This window comes from Microtus ochrogaster, chromosome 8 (assembly GCF_000317375.1).
Source record: "Microtus ochrogaster isolate Prairie Vole_2 chromosome 8, MicOch1.0, whole genome shotgun sequence".
In the NCBI taxonomy this organism is placed as follows: Eukaryota; Metazoa; Chordata; class Mammalia; order Rodentia; family Cricetidae; genus Microtus; species Microtus ochrogaster.
The window spans coordinates 5,591,316-5,608,595 of record NC_022015.1 but is presented as its reverse complement, the minus strand read 5'-3'; the positions used below and the strand labels follow the sequence as shown (position 1 = coordinate 5,608,595).

Here is a 17,280-nt window from a genome sequence, read left to right as displayed (position 1 = left end):
ACCACCCCTGTTGTGTTTGTGGTCTCCCAGTTCCCCCTTGGGACCACCCTAGAGCGCAGGAATCCCATTAAGTCTGGATATTTTTTTAATTTGACTTGTTGTGATTTGGCTTGATTGGGATTTTTTTGTGTCAGCAAAGAGCTCACTTTAGGAAAAATTCCTAACAGTTACACTTTTATTATAGGACCTTGTCTACAATGTCTTCCAATTTCATTTTTTCTTATTTTTGAAACAGGGTCTTATATATCCCAGGTTGGCCTTGTACTCATGATGTAGCTGAGAATGTCCTTAAATTTCCCATCCTCCTTGCTTCCACTCCTATGTGCTGCCCTTGAAGGTGTGAGCCACCACACTTAATTAATGCTGTCCCGGAATGGAACCTAGGGCTTTGTACACTGCAGGCAAGTGCTCTACTAACTGAGCCACACCCCCAGACCCCATCTTTCAATTTTAAGTCTGTAAAGTTAGGAATGATCAAATCTCTCTGAAACTCAATCTTTTCTCTGTTTGAGACATGGAGGAAGTAGAGATTTCCGAACAAGCTTTCCCTTGCTAATAGAAGGACTTAACCAACAGAACGAGGTGAGAGCCAACTCACTGGGAGGTTGAGAATTAGGGTAGAATAGCGATAAGAGTAGAGAAACACAAGTCATCAGACTCAGGAATCATGTGCTGTGTGCCTGGCATTGAGCTAAAAAGCCATGAATGTACTATAAATGGTACACTGTACATAACAACACTTGATAAACTCACACCATGTGCCAAGGCTGTTCAAGGTTGAGCAGTGTCTTTCTAGGGGCTGGTTCACTTTGAACCTAGGCTATTCTTAAGACATCTCCATGTGGTGTTTGGGGTGTGCTTTGCTTTGCAAATGAGGAAACTGAGGCACGAAATGAGTAAGGCAATCTTCGTTAAGCCTTCTAGTAAGTCTCTGGTTTGAAACTGCTGGATGGTTCTGACTTCTAGGTTAGTCTAGATTGCATGCTATATTTTGTCTTTCAACAGAGGACTGCTGAACCCCTGGCCACTCTTGGCCTTTTGCTTGTAAAAGGAACATGGATTGCAGCCTCCCACTTCTGAAATGCTCTCATTCAGTTTTCATGCTGATGACATTTGGTGTCGAGGTTAAGAATTCCAGCAGAAACTTGCTCGCTCTCTTCTCCTTACTCCAGGTTCTTTTTTTTTTTTTTTCTTTTCTATTTTTCTGTTTTTCAGCCTCTGCCTTAAAAGCTTGTCCTCTTCATTTCTGCTGATGAGCTTGCTTTCAGAATACCAACCAGCACTGACAAGGCAGGCAGAATTAGCCTGGGATCCCTGAATGTAAGACATGTTAACCAAAAAACATAGTCGATGGACCAAAGATGGAACCAGAGACCAGAGAAGCAAAGTCAAAGGAATCCATGTGTGCTGGAGAAGGGGCAGTCAGACAGATGGACAGCTCTCTTCAAAGGTTGCTTAGGGACCCAGTAAACCTGAAAAGACTGTTCTGAATCCCAATGTGGGTGGGCGGATAAAGGCGCTTTATTCCCTCCTTTTGGTTTTCCCAGGGTGTGGACAACAAAGCGGATGCCATTTGCATTCAATGACTGAAAGCCACGCACATCTGTAAACAGTAACTGCTGCAGCCAGGAGACCCTCCAGAAACCTCTTAGCCCTGTTTCAAGGAGCCAGATGTGGAGGGAAAGCTTTATACATCCCATTGTTCTTTCCACTTGAGCTGCAAGGACCCGGAGCAGCTCCATGTGGGGGCGAAATGTGGTACATTTTGCTGTTTTGAGGCAAGCTTGTAATGCTAGAGTTTAATTAAACTCTTGCTGGCTATTCTAAAAGTTTTGTTTCCTCCCAAGCCTTTCTTCATGCATTCCCTGCAGGAAGTCCTTGCTTTTTCCCCTCCAGTGAGGGTCATTAGGACCACATGAATATGTACAGACGCAGGAAGGTTCCAGGATGCTCTCAGGGCATTTGGCTCATAACTTTCAATTTAACCAATCAACTCAGCAGTTTAGTAAAGGAATTACAACACCACCCCCTCCCTGCTCACAGGCAATGGTTCTGATCAGGGAGAGCTGTCTGTGTTGAGATTTCCTGTTATCTTTTGTCCCCTTGTTATGTTCCTCCATTCTGAATTTAGCTGAGGCTGGGGAAAAGCTGCAAAGACTTCTTTATGCTTCTGCTTTGCTTCAAACCCCGGAGTAGTAGGATTCTTGCAGATTGAGAGGGACGCTTGCCAGGGCTAGAGTGCCTGGCACCAACCTTTGCAGAAACCCCATTCGTGCTTATAAATATCTGGTCTTTCTTGGAATAAACAATTCTTGAGGGTGTATTTCTCAACTCATTGTTTGGAAAACTTAAGTCCATAAATGCTGTTAGCTTCAGCAGAGTTTTGTGTGCAAATTCCTGGGAAACCATATGGAAGGAAGGCTATCACTCATGGACTCTGTGTGCCCTCACCCTCAATTTCATAGGCTTTTGGGGGGGGGGGGGGTCAGAATAGTTTCACACAGAAGGAAAATTAAAACTCTCTCTCTCTCTCTCTCTCTCTCTCTCTCTCTCTCTCTCTCTCTCTCTTTCTTGACACAGGGTCTCACTATGTAGCCCTGGCAGGCCCGGAACCCACTATACAGACCAGGCTGGCCTAGAACTCTCATAGATCCACCTGCCTCTGCCCCCTGAGTGCTGGGATTAAAGGCATGCACCACCACACCCAGTGAAGTTTTTCTTGTTAAAACCTACATTTCTTGAAATCGCATCTCAGGGTTTTTCAAATAGGCTTGAAGGAAATTGTTCAAGAAAACTGCTGGGTTGGGGTCAAACATCACAGTCAATGCCCATACTTCTTCCCCCTCTGGGAAACAGGTAGCTTTAGACTTCCATGATAATGAATCCGTGACTGGCCAATGAATTCTATCCCTCCCCTCTCCACAATCAAATCATTGCAGAGCAGGTGGCCATTTAAGCTATGTGAATGATGATGCAATCACATGTTCTGGAAACTGCCAAGCAGCAGGAGTAAAGGGCCAGAGAGTATCAGAAAGCTAGCTTACTTATCTCAGGGGTAATGGAAGTCATCTCTGAGAAACACAATTCTTTTATACAAGACAGCATTTTGGATGGCCAGTCCTAAATAGTTGCATCTTACTTAGGAAAGGGTGTGCTCAAAAGATTTCATATTTGAGCTTCTAGGGGGAGGATGAAGGAAAAAAGAGGCTTTAGCTGTTACACTTTTATGACCCACTCAAATGCCAATGAAATGGTTGGAGGTGAAGGTTTCAGAAGTCCTCAGTGGGTATAGTGGTTTAAATAAGAATGGCCTCCCATAGGCTTAGATGGTCCCCAGTTGGTGGTGCTGTCTGGGTAGGTTTAGAAACCTTGCTAGAAAAAGTATGTCATTGGCAGTGGGCATTGAGGTTTCAAAGCCACATGTCATTCCCAGTTCACATTCTCAACTTTTTTTCTTACAGTTCAGGATGTGAGCCCCTAGCTTCTCTAGCTGCCATGCCTGCTGCCTCTGGCTATACTTCCCAATCATGACAAACTCTTATCCACTGGAACTGTAAGTTCAACTAAACCTTTCCTTTATAAGTTGTCTTGGTCATGGTGCTTTATTACAGCAATGAGAAAAATACCATATCATCAAGAGAAAGTCAAGGAAGAGTGGGTAGCAGAGAAACAGGCACTCTCACGTGTTTGGCAGCACCAGAAGGAAGGTACATTGAAAATCTGGTACAGAGTAGGGTAGGTGTAGGGAGTAGAAATCAACAAACCATAAAATGGAGTGAGAATCAAAACATGATCAAGGAAACTTACAAGATGTGTGGTAAACATGTAAGAAAGACATTCTGCCTGTTTCAGAAGAGATCCTGTGGGAGGAAGGGGCAGCCAGCAACAAGCAAGGGTGGGTGCCAGATACATGATTGAGTGCCACAGAGTGCCATATGCAGAGCATGAAGGAAAATGGACAAACAGAAATGGAGGCTGGAGCATTCTGGGAGAAGCAGGGATTCCTAAGGCAGGAGAAAGCACAAACTAATTGCATAGAATGAATGAGCAAATGGCAAAGAACAAAAGGAGAAAGAAATAAAATAAAAGACCAACTAGAAGAAAAATGTCACTGTGAATGAAACAGATGGAGGGACGAATAGAACCCTCATATTGACTTAACATGGCCTAGATAAAAACAAAACAAAACAAAAAACAAAATATTTCAGCTGCAAAAGAAAAACACATATCCCACAGGGAGCTAAGCTGCAGATTCTGTCTAAGGAATCTGGTTGTAAGTGTACGGAAACCATGTTTCTTCACTAAAATAGAAAACCATGTACAAAGCATACAGTAAAAATCCATAATAGACACAGAAGGCTAATTATTTTTCTAGTTTTACTCTGTCATGGACTTTTGTTGTTGTTAGAGGATAGGTGCAATAAAATATATTTAGTATTGAAAATATAAAATTCAACGTGAGGCTTCACAGTTTCAGAATGACTGTTCTAACTGTATAGAAGTTCATTGAGATGTATAGACTCTGGCTCTGGTTAATTTTGGTATGTGATGCTATTTTTATTTACAAGTTCTTTACAATAAAGTTTTAATAAAAAAGGATTTGGGTTTTTAATCCAGTTATTTTCCAAGTGAAAATAACTTAAAAAATGTTCAAATGTAAGAACAAAAATCATGCACTATTGAATGAACACTGGCTTCCTAGTATCCTTGAAATAATAGGTCTTAAAAGAATAAAGATAAGGCTATAAAAGATTGTAAGAAATCCCGAATTAATAAGTATTAATTGAATAGATAAATAATTACAACTCCTAGCAGAACTGTTGTTTGGGAGAGGAATTTCCAGTTAAGGACTGTCAGAATAAAGGCCGCTGAAAAGAAACAAAGCAAGCACCAAATGAAAACAGTGTAAAATGGAAGTGGGAAGGGCTGAGAAAAATATCTCAAAAATTTTTGATGAAGTGAATCAAAGTTGCTATTCCTAAAAGTTGTGGCTATCTAGAAGAACTAGAAATGAAATCCTTGCTTATTTTTATTCTTAAGATTTACTCATTCTCGTCTATATTCATTTTACTTCCCACACACATGTATGTTGTGTGTACAGTGAGATTGCAGCGTCTGTGCAGAAGAGGGTAAGGGATTCCCAGAACTGAGCTGTGCATGGTTGTGAAGCTACCACCTCAGGGCTGGGAGCTAAGCCCGTGTTCTCTGTAAGAGCAACAAGTGCTCTTAATTGCTGAGCCATTTCTCCAGCTCTCTACTTACCTGTAATTAATTAATTAATATTTGCAAAGCTGGACTGAACCCAGCGTCTCAAGCATGCAAGGCAAGTATTCTACCACTGTGCTCCATCCCCCAGCCCATTTCTTATAAACTGACAGTTAATCAGATGAGGGAGAAAAAAAGATGGGTGACAACGAGAACGAAATACACACAAAATCCAAGCCAAACAAACGCACTGTTCTTGTTAAACCAAAGAAAGTCTAAAACAATAGTCGTCTGGGAGGTGGACAGCAGCCTAGCAGAGAAGAACCTGTGGGAGACCCGGCTACTGTAAGTGCGAAAGATTTGGGAGGCAAAACAGAACAAAACAAGGGTATGGCTTCCAATAGGGTGAACCTTAGAAAGTCTGAAATTACTAAAAAAAAAAAAAAAATTAAAAAGAAAACTAACTTAAGATATATCAGAAAAAACAAAAACCAAGCAAGACTGTAGGCAGAATATAATTTAAGGCACCAGTGATTAAAATAAGATAATTTGTTAGTTATGCAATGACAGAGGCTAGAGTTAATGAGAATGCAATGATATTACAGAGCACAGCAATAAATAGAAAGTAACCACAGTAAAATACAGAAATCAATACATATACAATTTTAGAACAAGGTATTTGTACCCCCACCATCAGAATAGCATAATGACGAGGAGATGGTAGATGTTTAAAAGCTAACCAAACATCCTGCAATACAGCAGAAAGGGCAGACGCTGTCTAGAGTTAGAGTGTCTAAGCTGGAATTTTACTGCAGGCTCCCAAGGATGCTCCTTGTCCTCTAAATTCTGTCCTGGGAAACATTTAAGTTGAGAAAAACACAAGGTCCAAGGAACCAGTAGAGACATTGAGGTGCTGAAGGGATCCCAGGTGGTTCTGCACTGGGTGCTGTAGAATGGAAGCAAAGGAGGGCTTTGACAGCACTGAGCCAATGCCTGGGCCTCCCTTCCTGGCTTCACCTCCTCCTGTTTCCAGAACAGGCATAGCAGTTACCTCGGCAGAGAAACACGTGATCCTGCAGAGGAACTAGAGGCCTGGCAAATGTAGCTACTGAGCAGGAAGCAAGCAGGGCAGGAAGCAGCTTTGTAACAGCAGATGGGTCAAAAATACAACCTAAGCACAGCGCAGATCTTCAAAGACAGAGGAAGATATTAATAACCCAAAGCAGATACAGGTAGAAGGGGGCTGGAGAAGCAGCTCAGTAGTCAGGAACACCTTCTACTCTGTAGGGGACACAGATCTGGTCCCTAGCAGTCACATCGGGCAACAAACTCCAGTTCCTAGGGATCAGATGCCCTCTGGCCTCCAAGGGTACCTGCACGCATGTGATACATGCAAGCTCAGGAAAGCCACATACATACATACATATATATGTAAACGAACATTTAAAAAACAACTAAAAAACCCAAACAAGTAGAAGAAAAGAACCAAACACAAGTTAGCAATTAACACACAGATCCATAAAGACCATGGAATCCTTTCTGAAGATGCATAACCTCAATCTAATCGAGTGGAAACATCAATGACACCAAACCAAAGGACAGCCTGTATGATAACTTCTGGGCACTCTTCAAAAACATCCATGGCAGGAGAGTCAAAAAGCCCAAGGAAGTGTTTCGTCTTGAGTGTGATGAAAAATGCATGACAAGTGACTGCAGTGTGAAATACTGGATGGGATTCTGGGGGAAACTCTTCTTTTCCTTGCTGCAGGGCTGTTCTGGGCAATATGGTAGCCAATATTTACACAAGGCTACTGTGTGACTAAAATACGGAAAGTCTGGATGCGAAATAGGTACCAGATCTTAGCATTGCAGAAAGAATGCAAAATATGTCGTAATGAATTTTCAGGCTAATTATATTCTAACATGGCATGATTTGAGGTCTGGCTTCAATAAAATAGTACATTAAATTTAGTTTTATTGGGGGCTGGCAAGGTGGCTCAGCAGTTAAGAGCACTTGTTTTTCTTATTGAAGTTCAATTCCCAGAACCTACATAGTGGCTCACAACTTTCTGCAACTTCATTTCCAGGGGGTCTGAGACCCTTTCCAGCCTCCAGGTGAGCCAGGCATGCACATGGCACACACCCATACATGTAGGTAAAACATTAATACACATAAAAGAAATCTAAAAAAATTAATTTTATTGCTTCTCTTTACTTCTTAAATGTAGCTTCTAGAACATTTAATATTGCCCATACTACTCATGTAGAAAGCTTGCATCATATGATATTATGTGGTCTCCATGAAGAAGACAGTAGAGGCATGATTACTGTAACTTAAACAAAGCATTCAGATTAGGCATCATTTTTATCAGCGTCAGGATTAAGCATACAGCAATTTTATACAAGAACGTCTTTCTCAGGGAGCACGCACCAAAGTGCTATGGAGTAGCAGCGCACACACATGCCTGTGTGTTATGAGTAAAAGCCGAGACTGCCTTCTCAGAGAGATGAATCTAGGCAGTGTCAAGTTGACAGTTATAGCTAACAAGGGCAGAGACTCAAAAATGAAAAACAAGAGGAGACAAGAGGCCAGGAGGCAAAAGGCTTGACAACAATCACTTCTTAGTATTAAAGGAAGAGGCAAAAGCAAGATCTTACGTGGAAAGGATTTGCTAAAGAAGGAACTATTTTTTTAAGTCTATACCCAGTGCTATCCACAGAAAGATGAAGAACATCAAAGAGACAGATGAGAGATGGAAGGAACACTTGAAAAGCAGAGGGAATGAGCAGACCGAATAGCAAGCAACAGTAATCAACCTGACACGACCTGTCCAAATAGTGAAATGTCAGAACACCATGCTTAATAGTAGGCAGAAAAACGCCTTTGAACCTCAGTCTCATAGTCAGCCCTGTGTCACTCAAGTGTGAGAATGTAGCAAAATATTCCCAGGCATGCAGAACCTTGATGGGCTTGCCTTGCATACACATTTAGGAAAACGTCCTTGCAGAAAGTACCTGAGTGAGAGAAGTACAAAGGTCAAAGGGCAACCAAAACTTCAGGAAAGTGTGTGCCTGTTTAGAATCACACAAACCAAAGACTTGAGAAAGAAATTTTAGTGATAAGGAAGTCAAATTCTAGAAATCAATCAACATAAAGTGTGCATTTTGGTGGAAAGATGGTAGGGAGCTAAGGATCATAAGGGTGTACAAAAGTTCAGGGGAAGGTGATGACATCAACATGTTTGTGAAGCTAACATAAATATGTGTCTTACATCAAAGACAATCACTACAAGAAACAAAAGAGAATTGGACAACTTTTTGTTGTTATTGTTTTGAGACGGGGACAGGGTATCAAGGAGCCCAGCCTGGCCTCAAATTTGCTTTATATCTGAGGCTGACTTTGGACTCCTCATGTTCCCTGCTCACCTGATCACATGCCTCTGTACTTGGCTCAGTTAAATTTTCAACCAGAAGAAGATTCAACTGGGCAATGAAAGAAAAAAAGTACAAAATTTAAAAAGGGACAAAAAGATAGGATAATCAGAACATATAAAATGAAACTAGAAGAAAAAATTAGTATGGTTAATTATGGTGTTATATGTGAAATGAGATCAAAGGCAAATAGTGCGGGGCTGTGGGCTGACATGGACGGGTGATGCTGTGCACTGTGTGGGGAAGAGTATATACTTGGTACCCAAGGAGGAGGAAGAGACAAAGCCTGCTAAGGCAAAAATGCACTGGGTTATTAAAATAAATAATCTCAGTAAATACAACAAAGCAAAATAAACAAAATCAAAACCAATATACAAATGAAAAATCTTCCATCTTTCAGAGATTTTAAAACATTCCACGAATTAACAACTATGTCCAGAAGATAAAGGGCACAAAAACATTTACCAAGAGACTAGCGAGCATGAGAGGTCCTAGTAAGACCTCTGGGAAAGGCTCAGAGACCAACTGAGGAAAGTTCACAGCCTCAAGTGCATTAATTATTAATGAAAACAAAAATACAAAAGGCGGGAAGTCAGCACATAAAGTAAACAATATGGAAATTTACCAAGAGAACAAAGGGACCATCCAAAAGAAATAGAAGATAATAGGATGCATAAAAGCAGAAGTATGCAAATTGGAAGAGATAACAATGGTATTATTTAAGGAGCTAGCACAGCTTATTAGATAAAAAGCAATCCAGATTAGTCAGGAAATAAAGGAGAAAGAGCTTCCCCTCTATTAAAGTTGTCTGATAAGTACTGTGGAAACCTGTGCAAAATGGGTGGGTGGTAAGGAAAGTGGTAAAATTATAAAACAACACAAAAGAACTCATTTATACCAACAACTGATGAAGAAACTGGAGAAGAATTTATGGGAAAAGCAATACGTGTTTTGGGTGACTTTTTTTTTTTTCCTGTGTAACAGTCCTGGCTGTCCTATAACTTGCTTTGTAGACCAGGCTGGCCTTGAACTCACAGAGATCCACCTTCCTCTGCCTGAGAGATTAAAGGCGTGAGACACCACTGCCTGACCTGTAAGTGACTTTTTCCAACTATTAATTTCTTTATTTCTTTCCTTTTTATTTATTCTTCCTTCACACAATACATCCCAGCCCCAGCCTCATCTCTCTCTACTTCTCCCAATCCTCCTTCCCCACAACCTTCCTTCTCCCTAAATCTAACTCTCCTTCAGAAAAGAGCAAATGTCCCAGGGATAACAGTCAAGCATGGTATAACAAGATACAATAAGACCAGTCACAAACCCTCCTATCAAGGCTGGATGAGGCAACCCAGTAGGAGGAAAAGGGTCCCAAGAGCAAGAGAAAGAGTCAGAGACACACCCACCCCCACTTTTAGGAGATCCACAAAACCACCAAGCTAACAACCACAACACACCTGTAGAGGACCTAGTACGGGCCATGCAGGCTCCATGATTGCCCTCAGTGTCTGTGACACACTATGAGTTGATTCTGTGGACTGTGTTCTCCTGGTGTCCTTGATGCCTCTGGCTCCTTAATCCTTCTTCCCCTTCTTCCTTGGAGTTCTCCAGACTCTGCCTAATGTTTGGCTGTGGGTCTCTGCATTTGCTAACCATCAATTTCTAGTAGACACCGGTAGGTAACAAGTAGTTGGTTTGAGGCTAACATCAGACAGAAAAGGAGGTTCAAAACCCAGCAATGACTTACCCTTGCATGGAGATGTAGAGCTGAAGGCAGTATTGATGGACTACTATGAAATTATTCATATGTGCAGTTTTTAACTCCAGTGTTTTCTTGGTTAGCTAGAGACCTGACATCATGTTAGTGACCAATAAAAGAATAGCTATATAACTTGTCTGAAATATGACAAGTTTGGGATTTATAGATGGGAGAGAAAATTAGTCATAAAATTAGGATACAATGAATTGGGTACAATGTAGAAACTTTGTACATAACTAGATTAATAAAAGATAAAAATATTAAGAGTCATCAAGTTGATACTAGTTTGGTAGTTTTTTATGGGTGTGGGCATAATTTTCTTGAGCAAGAGTCTCAATGATGAAGATGGCTGATTGTCACTCTAAAATTAAATATATAGAATATATTTCCAAGAGGCAGATTAATATTTTAGTCAATGTGTCATCAAATTAAAAGTTGATTGGAAAAAGATTCTTCAATATTGATTTGTCAAACAGTATTAACTGATGCTATGTTCAGAGGGGAGAAAGTTATGCATCATGGCTGGTCCTGGGGCGATAACAAGCTGTCAACAGTATGGAAGCATTTGTCGAGAACCCAGGATCTTCATGAGAGCTAGTGATTAAAGATACTTAGCATCTGGTACGAAGTTCCCAGCTCCGTACAGACTGGACATGTGTCTATCCCTGAAGACATCTTTATGGGCCTGGTCATTTGTTTCTGGGTAGCACTACCTACCATGTTTCCTATGGTTGAGAATGGCAGTCTGGCAATGTCTAGGATCATGATGCTTGCATTGGGTTACAGCAATGCTATTCAAGATCACCAAACCCGGACATGCTCTCTCTGGCTTCTAAGCCTGACTGCGCAGAACAGCAGGTGGGATGCTATAGAATTTAGTATTGGTTGACTTCACATTAGAAGATGCTTGTCTATTAGATGTTCAATTTGACTGCAGAGGGCAGGAGTGATTGTCTCATGACAGTCCCCAAGGGAAGGCAAAAGAAAATCATTTGGATCTAAGCTTTGGTTTTGGTTCAGACGTTCTCCAACTATCGATTGTTTCATGATAGACCCCAAGGGGAGGAAAAAGGAATTATCTTGTCTGAGCTTTGATTTTGGTTCGGATATTCTCTATCTGAGCTTGTAATGCTACCTTTTTGTGTGTCAAGACTTTTTCATTCCAAAATTCAGAGGTAAAACTTAATGGTCCAGCCTTAAAATGTATTTCAAGAGCTTCATGAATGGGCGTGTTTTGAAAGAGTTCCACAATTTTCAGATGTCCAGCAGAGATGCAGACACTACCAGAGAGGAGGAGTACCAGAAGCGATTTGCTCCATCCTCCTGCCTCCATCTCAGTTTACCATACCTAGCCCCTCCCAGAGAGAGGAATGCAGAGTTCTCCCATGGAAAGAACCCCAGAAGCATCATTCAGGAGACACCACTTTGTACAATGGTGAGAAGAGAGATCTGCAGACACGGTTCACTATGGCTGAAGGTGCATGCTAGTTGAGGTATGTAGTGGCTGAAGGTGTATGCTAGCTAAGGCACATGACAGTTAAAGGTGCATAGTAGCTGAGGTACGTGACAGCTGAAGGTACAGGAGGCTGAAGGTGCATGCTGTTGTTCAGTCCTTCATGTAGCATCCACTTCGATTTTCAAAGCTAAGTTACTTAAAGACACCCAAGAGTTGAACACCCAACTATCCCATTGCAGAGGTTATCAAAGTGTGATCCACAGACTCCTGGGAACCCTGTGATCATTTTGGGGAATCTGAGAGATTAAAACCATTTCATAACAAATTTAAGATATTATGTTCTTACTGTAGTATGTTGGCACTGGCATTGAAGATGGGCCAAGGCAACAGCCTTGGCCTGTATTAGTAGTGGATGCCTTCTTCAGGGCCACATGTTCACAGCAAACAAAAGACTCAATTTCACATGAGTGTCCTTCATATAGCAGAGAAATGAGTCACTTGAAGTTTTTACTGATGGATACATACCTTATTATTCAGAGTGACTAATTGGGAAATGGAAAAGCAATATAAAATGCACAGAAGTTCTTCTCTATGGATTCTGATCGTCCTCAGTAGATGTACTTAATGCTTCTTGTAGGTGTAAGTCAGACTAGCCACTTTGTACATTCATAAACATCATCCTTACTTGAAGAACTAATGACAGGCAAATTACAGTTATTCAGACTTGGGAATTTGGCAGACATTTTTCTCAAAAAATGAAGCAAGTCTGTCACTTCAAGGAAAACAACTGCCAGTATCTGTCGCCAGTAATAAACTTTGAGTTTTCAAGCAAAAGTCAGAATCTTGGACAACTTCTGGCTGTTACTGTGAACTTGAGAGTTTCCTGGTTTTCCAACACTTTCCTGAAGGGCTCTGTCAGGAACTGATATGGAAATGGATATGATTTTGATAATGTGAAATCTTGGCATTTGGGTGATCTGTGACTGTCAATAAGCTGGTATTTTCCAAATAGTCAGCATCAGGGCTACACCATCATGGATCTGCAAAGGATCCATCTGGAACAGTGGTTTTGAGCCACAGAATACAAACCCATTGGCACAACCTCATATCCCACACTGTAACTGGACTTAGAAAAACTCGACTATTGGTAGATTCGGAAGTAGTTTGTGGTATAGTAGCAAAGATTATATGTTGGTATCTGGAAATATTATTAAAACACCTTTAAAATTGTTCCTATGTGTATGTGTGCATGCTTGCTCATCTGCATGTGTACCACATGTGTGCAGGGGCCAGCAGAGGCCAGCAGAAGGCATCAGATTCCCTGGAACTCACTTTACATATTGCTGTGAGCCACGTCTTGTGGGTGCATGGAATCAAACCCAGAGCTTTGGTGAGAATAGCAAGTGCCCTTACCACTGAGACATCTCTCTAACTCTCCAAAACACTCTTCCTTTCTCCATGCATGTAGTCTAGAATTTTCTACATGTACTTCTATCAAAAACGTATCACAATAGGGTGAATGCAGAAACAGAGGTGAATGACAGTCCATGTGCTTTCTGCTAGTCCAGACAGACACCACTGACGTGGGAGGTCCTTCTGTCTAAGGGGCCAAGCAGAGAGATGCCATGGAGCCGCAGCTGGGATTGACATGCTAAAACTTTGCTGGTAGGCCACAGCCACGTGGCGATATACAGAATAATAGAGATGGGTTGGTTTAGGATATGAGTTTATCTAGAAATACGTTTAAGCTATTGGCCAAACAGTATTGCAAATAATATGGTTTTCTGAGTGGTTATTTCATGGCTGGGCAGCCGGGATGAACAAGCGACCCTTCCCCTAACATACTACAGAGAACAATGACATTCTTTTCACAACTTTTTTGGATAACACAATCATTTTAATTAAATATAATGTTTTTATGTTGACAGGTGATAAATTTATTAAACATACAATGTGTTTATTACTACTATATGTACTTAAAATTACTAATTAAAAAGCTCATTGTTTCTGAGGTGAACACTGAGAGATTTAACAGAAGTATAACCATACTTTCTGTGATTCTTAATCATGTTAACTGAAGAGGCTGAGAACCACTGTCCCCAGATTCCTGCCTGCTTGGAAAATGACATTTTGGATGACTAATTAAAAGGATACAAGGGACTTGGCTTTTGACAGTTTGTTGTCAGCAAGCTTCTCTGGCCTGACAATGGGACAAATTATTCAAGACAGAATTATCCCTGCAGCTTAGATCAGTAGAAGCCATCACTGACATTGCCTGTGTCCTTCCCAGTGGCTCTGGTCCTTCAGGCATCCAAGTTCACCCTTTGCCCTCTGAGGAAGGTCTGATCCATGCTCCCTGCTCAGCACCGGCCATCAGGACTCAGTGTCCACTCGACCCCTGCCTCCCAGATGGCAGCAGGTGTGTCCCACAGATGCCATCCAATTCTCGGGAAGAGACACGTGCAAGGACAAAGCTCACGACTTTCCTCCCAGAAGAATTCCCAGTCTTAGGGAAGAAACTGCCCATGGAGGAAATCCCACACACCGTGGTAAATGCTAGTCTGTATTTGGTGATGAATTTTTCCAACAGAAAAATCAGGGCAGAGCCTGGCTCTGTAATGAGATGCCTGACAGTGGCACAATCCCAGGAACCAGGAACACACATCTGCTGCATGGATTAAGCTTTCGGCGACACCACAGAAATTCTCTGTAGGTTTGCATGTGGTTTGCCCCAGAGGCCCAGAAACAATGATTTTTGTTCTCTCCCCACAACCACCTAAATTCTGGGAGCCAACAGTAGTCAAATAGAAATGAGAAAAACTCCTTAGGGTCACAAAAAAATGAGTAATGACCCCAGCCATTTTCTCTCTTCTGTTAGTGGGGACACGGTAGGACATATCCCCTCTCGCCCACCCCCACCCCCAGCCACACAGCAGCATTCTGGCTCTAAGTGTCCCTCTCAGGGAGAGGAGCCAAGTTTGTTCACACAGGTCTCCCACCCAGTTGAGAGCAGAGCAGGCTGAATCCTAGAGTCTGAGGAATGAACAGCCAGTGGCTGTTAAGATCCCAAACTTCAACTTTATGTGGGTTAAATTAAATTATAAAGCCTTGATCTAGCCAGGAATGCTGCAGTCCCCACTGGGTGGGCTGCGTGGGCACCAGGGAGGTTCTGATATGCCCAGGGTTTACTTAAGTCCCTGCCATGTGCCCTTTTCCTCTTTTTAATCTCCTCTCCCGTTTCTGCAGATCTTCCCAGCTGTGGTAACTTCAGAGTGAAATAGATGCCTCAGAACAAATCAGGCCTTGCCCAGACACAATACGCCCAGTGCCACCCACAGCCAGCCTGCTTCCCAAGGCCACAGAGAATGGGCCCTCCCAGGTCTTAAAGCGAAGGCAGAGCATTGCTTATCTGGACAAATGGCGACCTCTTTCTGATTTTCAAGAAGTTTATCCATGGAACAAGGTAGGTTCCAATTCAGGGATATGCCATCGGCAAACGTGTTGGGTAACGTGTACTCAGCTCACCATTCACAGATACACATTTACTGTGATTACTTGACTTCCCAAATAATATGGGACTTGCAACTGCATCTTTTTTCTTCCTGACCATCAGGCTTAGCACAGTGCCTGGCTCTTTACAGACTTGTTAGACTAAAAACAGTGGAGAACTGTCCTATTGTAGGCTCTAGTCCCCCGCATAGCAAGTTTGGGGCCTCCCGACAACTCTCATAGATTGGTATTGGCTGCTCTGAGCCTGGTGCCATGTGGCATTAGAAGGTGACATCTGGAACCAGGAGAGAAATGGTGTATCGATTAATGACTGACACCTTACTATGGTTGAGGATACTGAGTAATTGTTACACTGTCTGTGGAGTCAAGAGACTCCGTTTGCCAGCTCTCTCTAACAAATGGTCTATTCCATAACATGGGTACAGCTGTTTTAGGAGGACCGAGGCTATAAAATACTTGGCTTGAAGACACAGTAACTGGACTTCAGGAACTGTTTTAAGAACCTCAAGTAATCACAAAACTCTTAGAACAACATTTTTATAAAAGCCCTAAAAGCATACTAGGGTTATGTCTGCACGTGGCCGTGAATGTACTTTGTTGGGGTGCAAGTTTCACGAATCAGTGGCTAATAACGAGCAGGCCTGACATAGCTCAGCCCGTGGAATCTGTGATCAGACAAAGCACCAACAATGTGCTTCCCATGACCCATCAAGTACTCACGAGGGTAATCCTTCGGGTGAGTCTTCTCAGACCAGTTACCATAAAACGTGAGTCTGTACTTGGCAGTTCCACAGGCGCAGCAGTCCAAGATGGGTCTGTCCGTCACCCCATCGAGTGTGGGATCTGGAACAGGAAGTCAAGTTAGAAAGCAGTTGGGGCCTTGTAAGAGGCGTTCTTGCAGCTGCTTGTCTCATCCTTGATCCCCACATAAAGAAGGAGCAGTGCACTTGTACTGGTTTGCAAGACTCAGGACCAGTGCTTGGATTGCTATGGAGTTTATATTTCTCAACTATGAGTATCTAGTTTTCAAATAAAAAAATCAAAGCTCTTGGTCTCATAATCTGAGGCATTCTATGGGAAATCAATGCTTTTACTCCTTTTGTTTTGGTTTGGTTTTCTGATTTTTCTGTGTAACAGTCCTGGCTGTTCTGGAACTAGCTCTTGTACACCAGGCTGACTTGTCTTGAACTCACAGAGATCTGCCTGCCTCTGCCTCTCAAGTGCTAGGATTAAAGGCGTGTGCCACCACTGCCCAGGTATTCTTTTTATTGTAAAGATTTTTTTTTTTTGGTGTGTGTGTGAATGCATATGTGTGCAGGTGCCTGAGAAGACCAGAAGAGGGTGTCAGTTCTCCTGGAGCTGGAGTTACAGATGATTGTGAAATACCTGATGCAAGCCCCGGGGACCAAACCTGGGTCATCTGCAAGAGGAGCAAGGACTTTTAACCAGGGAACTGCCTCTCCAGCCCTCACCCCATTGTTCTTTCTCTATCCTGGCTTCCTCCCCATCTCTTTCACACTAGCGTCTCTCTACTAGATGTTGAGAGCAACGCGTATCTATTTCAGGGTCCAAACACTGGACCAGCGCGGATGCAGGGATGGGAGGAAAGTGAGAGCGAACGGAGGCTTAAAGAATTGCTGGAAATTAAGAGGGAGTCATATGCAGTTGTGTCTCTTCTGGTGCTCTCAAAGACTATCCTGGGAGGAGGGGGGGGGCGTGGGAGCTGCAAATGTGTTCACGAGCTCACTTCTGAGCGTAGTGGCAGCCAGGGAAACTTAAGATTCCTTTTCCGCCCCCATTTTTAGCTGTGAGTAGCTGATAAGTAGGGAAAGAGAGATTACATGAATAAATTCAGCCTTTCTGATTGTTAAGCCCACAGCCCTAGCTGCCTTAGTGCTCCCAGTCTGCTCAGCTGCCTGAC

General features: G+C 42.4%; 1 protein-coding gene across 1 annotated transcript in view; it reads right to left on the bottom strand.

The window, feature by feature from the left end:
- The window catches only part of Spon1 (spondin 1), a 301,648-nt gene that overhangs the window by 149,306 nt on the left and 135,062 nt on the right, over window positions 1-17,280 (bottom strand). Inside the window, exon 5 of the mRNA XM_013347692.2 lies at window positions 16,080-16,202. Within this exon, the coding sequence (XP_013203146.2) occupies window positions 16,080-16,202 (123 nt within the window). The remainder of the gene's footprint in view (window positions 1-16,079; window positions 16,203-17,280) is intronic.